This window comes from Penaeus monodon, chromosome 1 (assembly GCF_015228065.2).
Source record: "Penaeus monodon isolate SGIC_2016 chromosome 1, NSTDA_Pmon_1, whole genome shotgun sequence".
NCBI lineage: Eukaryota > Metazoa > Arthropoda > Malacostraca > Decapoda > Penaeidae > Penaeus > Penaeus monodon.
In genome coordinates this window covers 816779-825631 of record NC_051386.1, presented here as the reverse complement: position 1 = coordinate 825631, position 8853 = coordinate 816779, and the positions used below count along the sequence as shown (strand labels likewise).

The following is an 8853-nucleotide window of genomic DNA, read 5'->3' as shown; positions in this document are numbered from 1 at the left end:
TGATGTGTTTATTTTTCTGTTTATTTACGTTTGTGTTTTGTTTGTTCCCGTGTCTCTGTTTGTATGTTTTTGTTTACTTTTAAGCGTGCAGCGTCCCATTCTGTTCCAGCCAAGGCCAGAGCCACAGGGCATGTTTTTAAAGAGATTTTCGCTACAGCTTAACGCCATCTTTTGACGTTAAGGCCAAGTGGTCGCAACTTGACCGCCACGCTAATAGGTTTGTGGTTTTACCCGGCTTGCTTCTGTTTACTTTGTTTATTTATTTTTTTCTCTATTTAAGAGAAATCGGAGAATCTTCGCCGCTTTGCAGAAACGCGCTTTCAGTGCAGTATCTCGAGTGGGTCTGGCGCGGGGACCTTCCCGATTGATAAATTGATGACTTTGCTCCTCTGTCGTCACCTCCTCGCATATCGACGACGTACTGAAGTGGCAAGAACTTACCCCTTTATGAGGCCAAGCAATTTTGGTCCCTCTGTCGCTGTGCCAAAGGTACCAGTCATACCCTTCGACGTCACCCGGTGGTCTACCCTTTGTGTCCGCATCGGCTCGTCTTCATCAAGGGTTTAAAAAATCTATGTTTAATATTTCTTTTTTCTTCCATCACAACGTTGGAATCGCCACCTTGAAAGAGAGAGACGAAGAAAAAAAAAAGAAAGGAGAGGGGAAGAAGAAAAGCGAAAGGAGATAGGGTTTAAGCGTGAAAATATGATACTTGAATCTCTTAATTAGCTTGAAATGTGTGTGTCTGTTCCTTCATTCTCCTAAGTCGTGGGTGGTGTTATACAAAGGCGTTATCGCTCTTTCTCTCGCCGGGCTCACTGCACGTTATCTTCTGCTGTGATTACTGATACAAAAGCAGATCTTGATTGTAAAGTATACCGGGCAGTGTTTACGTTATTAGTTTTATTTTCTTATTATTATATTTTGTTGTGTAGTTTTTATATTGTGTAGCTAGTCTAATATATACCATGGTTAATTGAGATGTTTACATATGTGTATATATATATATATATATATATATATATATATATATATATATATATATATATGTATGTGTGTATGTGTGTGTGTGTGTGTTGTGTGTGTGTGGTGTGTGTGTGTGTGTGTGTGTGTGTGTGTGTGTGTGTGTGTGTGTGTGTGTGTGTGTATGTGTGTGTGTGTGTGTATGTGTGTGATGTTTAGCGGTTCTCATACATGCCACGGTTATTAATATGCATTATTAATATATATCCTCTGTGTACTATATTTCGTAGTTTCCTTCCCCCCTCTTCCCTCTTTTCATTGCTTTACGGGATTTTCCTCAGAAGCTCCATTCATAAAAAGGAAAGAAAAAATCACGAGCTTGGGAGAGAGAAGTCATTGATGACTGAGTCGACCTGGGGTGGCGGTCTTTTCATTGGTCATCATTTTATTAATAGCCATAGTAATGCGTGGTGGTGATGGTGTGCAGCATTATGGCTAGTTAAGTTAAGCTACAGCATTTGTGTGGGATGACCATTAGCGTAAATGTTGACAGGGGGGGAGAATATAGCATACCCCCTCCCCGCTTCTCACATGGATTCCATAATTCCATGGAACGGAAACTTTCAAGTCGGTACTAAGGCAGAGAGAGAGAGAGAGAGAGAGAGAGAGAGAGAGAGAGAGAGAGAGAGAGAGAGAGACAGACAGACAGACAGACAGACAGACAGACAGAGACAGAGAAAGAAGGGTGAGAGAATGAAAAAAAAAGAAAGATAATCGTCCTCTAACACAGTTACAGAAAAAGGGTTTTCTTCTCCCGTCTTCCTTGTCCCCCGCGCGTCATGTACTCGGACGCATGCCAGAAACGACGGGAAGAGGATTTACAAGCACATTACGTTTGTGATCGCGCAAAGCTCTGTCCGTTATAATTAGGCTGTTATGTATTTTTATTTCATCGGGTGAGAGAGGCATCAGTTTTAATTCACACGCACGAATTCGCGTGACATATTCGTATGTGCTTCTGCAAGAACATGTGCTCTCCGAAATGCGCTCTTTCACGAGACACGACACAGCATTGCTCGACTCGCCCTGCTCTGTCGGGCTGTCGGGCTGTCGGTCTGACGGTCGGTCTGTCGGTCGATCTGTCTGTCAGTCTGTCTGTCGATCTGTCTGTCTGTCTGTCTGTATGTTAGTCGATCTGTGTGTCTGCCTGTCGGTTTGTCTGTCTGTCTGTCTTTCGATCGTCTGTCGATCTGTCCGTCTGCCTGCCTGTTTATCTGCCTTTCCGTCTGTTTGCCTGTCTATCTGCCTGCCTGTCTGTCTGTCTGTCTAACGGTCTGCCCACCGTCCCCTCCCATTCCCTTCCTTTCCCCTTCCCTTTCTCTCCCTTCCCCTCCTCCCTCATCCTCTCTTCTCCTCTCCTCTCTTCTCCTCTCCTCTCCTCTCCTCTCCTCTCCTCTCCTCTCCTTTCTTCTCCTCTCCTTCTTCCTCTCCTTCCTCTTCTTTCTCTTTTTCTTTTTCCTCTCCTCCTCTTCTTCTTCCCCTTTCCTTTTCCTGTCTCCTTTCTTCTCCTTTTCTTTCTTCCCCTTTTTCCCTCTCCTCTCCTCTTTTTCCCTTTCTTTTCCCTCTTTTTTCTTCCTCTTCTCTTTCTTCCTCTTTCCTTCTCTTCTCTTTCTTCTCTCCCCTTTCTCTCTTCTCTTCTCTTCTCCTCTCCTCTCTTTTCTCTCCTTTTTCTCCTCCCCTCCCCTCCCCCTTTTTTCCTCTCCTTTTTTCCCTCCCCCTTTCTTTCTCCCTCTCCCTTCTTCTTCTCCCTCTCTTTTCCTCTCCTCTCCTCTCCTCTCTCTCTCTCCTCTTCCCTTTCTTTCTTTCTCCTTCCCTTCCCTTCTTCTCCTCTCCTCTCCCTTTCTTTTCCCTTCTCTTCTCTTCCCCTCTTCTCCTTCCCCTCCTTCTCTTCTCTTTCCTCCCTCCCTTTTTCTTTTCCCCTTTCCCCTTCCCTCTTCCCTTCCCTTCCTTCCCCCTTCCCTTTTCCTTTCTTCCTTCCTTCTCTTCTCTTCTCTTTTTCTCCTATCTCTTTCTTCTCTTCTCTTTCTTCCTTTCCCTTCCTTCCCCTTCCTTCCATTCCCTTTCACTTCTTTCCTTTCTCTTCTCTCTCTTCTCTTCTCTTTCTCTTCTTTTCCCTTTTCCTTTCTCTTCCCTTCCCTTCCCTTTTTTTCTTCTCTTCTCTTCTTTTCCCTTTCTCTTCTCTTCTCTTCTCTTCTACTCTCCTCTCCTCTCCTCTCCCCTCCTCTCCCCTCCTCTTCTCTTCTCTTCTCTTCTCTTCTCTTCTCCTCTCCTCTCCTCTCCCCTCCTCTTGCTTCTCCCATCCCCACTCTCCCCTTTCCCTTTCTAGGGGTCCATCTCGCCCTCCCCCTCCTTGCTCTGTCATAATCTTTCCCCCTTCCTCTCATTCCTCTTCTTCCTCCTCTTTGTATCATGATTTTCTACTTATCTTTGTCACGTCTTTATTGCCTGTACTCTCTTTTTTACTGTCATAGTGGAAATTTACTGTTTTTTTTTTATCATTGTTAAAGATAAATGATATTAATGACCTTTTTTAATTTTTTCCTCCAAGAGGCAGGATGGAAGTATGGCAGAAGACATGCCTTTTACTGTGCCTGTATGGTTTCCTGAAGGAGCTGCGTCCTTCAGAGCCATTCCTCACCGAGTACCTGAAGGGACCCCAACACAACCTCACGGAAGATCAGGTAATTTGGAAAACTATCTTAAAATGATTAGAAGTGGATGCTACTTTACAGGAGAATTAATTTAATGTTATATAGGGTTATTGATGTTTGATCACTGATTATGCTAATGACTGGCAACTTGTGTTTTTTAATATTTTTTATCAGTAAGAGTTGATTTTTAAGAGTTTATTATTATATTCAACACTTGAATGTATGAGTTTTTTTATTTAAAGATTCTGGAATTTCTTAGATCACAGCAACTTAATTTTTGCAAGGAAAATACTAGTGATTTGTAATGTGTTAGCTTATACAATATATTGCAATAGTTGTATATTAATTCATCATGAAATATGAATTAGATGAGATATAGCATTAGATATTATGTATTGAAATATTGCACAGGCAATATTTAATTAATGCATCATACATTTCAAAGATTATAAATCCAAAGATTTTGACAGATATGTGTAATTTTCTGTACTTGCAGATATACATACAAGTATACCCAGTATGGACATATTCCTACCTATCTCTGCTGGTGGTCGTGTTCCTTCTGACGGACCTCCTGCGATACAAACCGATGATTGTGTTTGAGGGCATTGGCTACATAGCCACATGGGGCCTTCTGCTGTGGGCAGGTGGTGTTGGCTGGATGCAGCTTATGGAGTTCTGTTATGGTATAGCTACATCTACCGAAGTGGCTTACTTCACCTACATTTATGCTCAAGTTTCTGGAGTATATTATCAGCGTGTGACGAGTTTCACACGGGCGGCTCTCCTTACCGGGAGGTTTATGTCAGGGTTGTTGGCTCAGGTTAGTATTCTCTCACGAAGCCCGAGATGCAGATTACCTCAGTTTGGCAGAAAGTGTTATATATTTTTATGATTTTATGATTTGTGTTTATTAGAGAGTTGGGTTGGATCTGTATTTGCTTTAAGAACATATATGTATATTTAAGAATAGATCATTAAACCAAAATTTTTTTTTCCTTTTGTTTAAACTGAGATTGTGAAATATTTTACGATAACTTTTTCAGGTACTTACGTCAACAGGTGCAATGGATTATCATACGCTGAATTATTTCTCATTTACAAGTGTGTCGTTGGCCTTCATTGTCGCTTGTTTTCTGCCGTCCGTAAAAACTAGCATTTATTTTCATCGAAGAGACTATCTTCCCAGCAGTGATGACTCTGCACATCTTCACAGCGATGATGATGGACAAATAACCACAAAATTGAGAAAGGTATTCTGTGTGTGTGTGTGTGTGTGTGTGTGTGTGTGTGTGTGTGTGTGTGTGTGTGTGTGTGTGTGTGTGTGTGTGTGTGTGTGTGTGTGTGCGTGCGTGTGTGCACGTGTGTGTGTGTGTGTGTGTGCGTGTATTTGTGGATGCGCTTTTTTGCTTACTCTTAATTCTTTGATTATATCACTTAATTGGAGTTTCATTCATAGAAATGTTGAGTTGTAGTTGAGCAGTTGATTTAGTGACATTCTGTGTACACACTGCTGGCATTTAGATATTCATTCTGGACAACTTCATCTGTAAAGTACATGAACTAGGCTTTATGCAGTGTAGGAGAATACTGCTTACTTGACACAAATTAAATTATTTTGGAACTTGTCGACAATGATGACTTAATTAGCTGCTACCCTCTGGTTTGCTTTTATCAGATTTGACAGTTAGTTCAAGAGTGACATGCTAATGCTTCTACTTTCCTCCTTTTTATTTTCATTATGTCCATCTGTATATCACCCATTTACCTCTGTCATAAATTCCTCTCTATTAAAGGTTTTATAGGTCTGGATTTTGACTAATAATAGGTAATTTACATAGGGTCATCCCATCTGCTCAGTCGACGGTATAGACAGTTTTTATTCTTCCTGCCTTGGTCATCTGACTGAGTGACAAGAGACGCAGGACATTAGGTATATATACGTGGGGTTTAATGTCTTTATGTCAATTGTATTATATTTGTGTCTTGGCAAATGATTTATGTAAATGAATTAATCATGTCAGTTTAGAAATAATTATATTTGTAATTTGTATTTTGAGTGCCAACACTATGCGGTATTTCTAAAACTTTTATTTAATCTTCTTGCAGATGATAGGTTTCAATTGGATTTCTGTACTGTTTAATTAACAGTACAATGAATCATCCTGAGAAACAAATACATCCACAAAATTACCAGAAATTGTTGATTAGCAAATTGCACTGATATGTGATCATAGGACCTTTTCACAATAATGGAGATGCAAATGCTGCCTTTGGTAACAATTTTAATATTGACTCTGAAATTATAGAGAATTCTGCAGTAAAGAATATCAGTATTATTTTGAATACTGATGTCCATTTCGTTTACAGGAAAAGATGTTGCTTTTGAAGTATGTTTAGATTTGGAATATATATTTATCATTATCACATTTTTACTTAGGTTGTGAGCTTGATCTGGCAAGATTTTAAGAGTGCCTACAGTAACAAATACCTCCTGAAATGGTCCATCTGGTGGGCATTTGCGACCTGTGGGAATTTCCAAGTAGGGAACTACATCCAGCCTCTGTGGGAAGAGATCGCGCCCATGGAAGAAACTGAGAACTTGTACAACGGGGCAGTGGAAGCTACGCAGACGTTATTAAGTAAGTGTTAATGGGGAAGCCAGAAGAATTTTAAGATGTAATGTTGTGATTTTGCATGTAGTTATTCAAAAATGTTGTGATTTACTATTTCTGGGAAATAGTCGATTCATTATATACTTTCCTCCGGACAGGTGCTCTTTCTGCCTTCAGTGTGGGGTACTTCCACCTCAACTGGTCCCTGTTTGGCGAGGGGACCTTAGCCCTGATCTCCCTCATCGACGGCATTGTGCTCCTCTTCATGGGTCTGACTTCGTGGATCTGGGTGGCGTACATCAATTATATTCTCTTCAGGGTCTCCTACCAAGTACTTATAACTATTGCAAGGTAGTTGTGTTCCAGTTTGTTGCTCATTTTTCCTTTGCATTTGTATTTTAGATAAAGGATAAAATAGGATTTAATGGATTTTTTTATAATATATAGACATGATAGGCCAACAATTTCCAGCTGTAAGTAGGGCTTAAGTGCACCCTAGATGTGTGGCCAATATTTTATGAAGGATTTTTATATATTTTGTTGAGGGAAAAAAAGAAAGAAAATCATATCATTTGCTTTCTCTACTTACTAAGATGATCTTCTAAAATTATAAAAGTAAAAGCTATGTCTTTTTTTTAGAATAATTGTACCATATATGTATTTTACAAAGTTACCTCAATGTTTCATTAGTAAAATTCATGATTTTGTCTGTGCTATATGTATTCAACTCTGCTGGGGAATTATATGTTGATTAATAATTTTTAAGATATAATTCACATCATATCAGTGGGATTGTAGATTAGTATAAAATTTTTCTTTGGAAAATTCCTAGAAAATTGCATAGTAATAGCATTTAACATGAACATTAATCTCTCAGAGAAATTATCATTATGTTCTTTGTTAAAATCTATCTTGTGGAAAAATGTTGATTATTTCCGGTACATGAATGATTCTCTTTTATATATGATCATTATATTTTTAGTCATAGGCATATTTCTCAGCAAAAAGAAAAACAATTATACCTTTTGTGTTGAACGATTTGTCCTCCTTTTTCCGCAAACATTTGTCTCTGCAAAGAACAAGTGTTTCCCTTCAGTGGCCTTCAATATTCCACTTTCAGTTACCAAGTTGCAAAAGAGCTCAGAGCTGACAGCTATGGCCTTATATTTGGAATCAACATGTTCGTTGCGCTCTTCCTTCAGTCCATCCTAACCTTTGTTGTGGTTCAGGTGCTCGAAATCGGAGTGAAGTTACAGGTAAGAAGTTTTGGTGAAGTTTTGAAAATCAGTATTAGTGATTTTTATTTATTTATTTTTTTTAATATAGGTTTATAAGATTATAGAGTGATACAAAAAAGTTCAATATACTGGACATTTGATAAATAAACTGGAATCTGTAAGAAGTTGATGAGTAATCTATGCAAAAAAAAAAAGAAAAAAAAAATCTTGAAGGGTTTTCAGCTACAATCTTTTTATAAAAAGCTTGATTGTTCTTTTGAATACTTTGGCCTCTGATAACTATCTAGCTCTGTTTTTATTGTTTTTATTTGAGGTAAAGTATAGAAACATGAAAACTATTAAAAAGTGGCAATAAAGCAAAGTTTTTCCTATTAAAAAGCAGAACTTAAAATTATCATGATAAAATGGTACTTAGGATGAACACTTGTCAATTCAATTGAACATTGTAGACTACAGGACACTGAAAAAGAGATAGAATTTATAAAGGGCTTCCAGTATTAAAAAAAGGGAAAAAAGAAGTCAGTGGCTAATTTTTTTTTTTTCAGTTGATGTAAAGTCTTTCATTTTCAGTTCATCATCTATGGGGCTTACTTCATGGTCCTCGCCTTCTTCTTCTTCATTCTGTCAGCATACACCTGCGGCAGACTGGGCATATCAGGCATGCGGGAGCTGGGAGTGTGGGAGAAGAATCCGCAGGAGGAAAATCAAGAACCTCCTGTTGGAACCACAGAAGCTGTTTAGAAGATAAAAAAAAGCAAGGAAGAGATATGAAGAAGACAAACAATGCACAAATTTTATGTCTAAGATGATTCAGTTTTTATTATCATTTTTTTTTTTTTCTTTAAGATTTGGCAGTATGACAGGCAATTTGTTATGTTGATAAATTGGTAAAAAACTTCATTTTACACAAAGCAAGTTTACTGAAAGGTGAGACAAAACTTTCGAAATCCTCTTGGCTTTCACTTTCAGGTCTGAAAAGATAGAGGAGAGGGGAGAAAATGAGGGCAGTGGAAAAGGAATAAGGTACAGGAAAGCTAGCTCCTATAAATGGCAAAGAATAGAATTGTTCATTTGTCTCCTGGATATATCCTACTTTTGCTGAGAGGGATGCTTAGTAAGACTGGTGTCAGAATATTGTCTATCATAGGAGGAACAAGAATTGCATAAGTGTTCATCTTACAAGTGGAGGACTGGTGCAGACTAGATAGCAGTGTGTTTGCCATAGCAAAAGGTGAGTTGGCAGTTGAGAGTGTGAAGAGGACAATGTAGACTTAAGGCTGAAGGATTGCTGCAGGGATCACAAATGCAGAGAAGGAATAAAGAAGT

General features: G+C 38.9%; 1 protein-coding gene across 3 annotated transcripts in view; it reads left to right on the top strand.

The window, feature by feature from the left end:
* LOC119575844 (thiamine transporter 1-like) overlaps nt 1-8853 on the top strand; it is a 40675-nt gene that overhangs the window by 30158 nt on the left and 1664 nt on the right. For 2 of the 3 annotated variants that reach the window (XM_037923471.1, XM_037923412.1), the window contains exons 2-8: nt 3572-3704; nt 4171-4497; nt 4721-4927; nt 6115-6316; nt 6448-6640; nt 7410-7545; nt 8098-8853. The exon at nt 8098-8853 is cut by the window's right edge and continues 1664 nt beyond it. In XM_037923471.1, the coding sequence (XP_037779399.1) occupies nt 3579-3704; nt 4171-4497; nt 4721-4927; nt 6115-6316; nt 6448-6640; nt 7410-7545; nt 8098-8268 (1362 nt within the window). In that variant the 5' untranslated portion in view covers nt 3572-3578 and the 3' untranslated portion in view covers nt 8269-8853. Of the gene's footprint in view, nt 1-786; nt 869-3571; nt 3705-4170; nt 4498-4720; nt 4928-6114; nt 6317-6447; nt 6641-7409; nt 7546-8097 lie in introns of those variants that run through there. The other variant, XM_037923528.1, reaches the window with a different exon arrangement.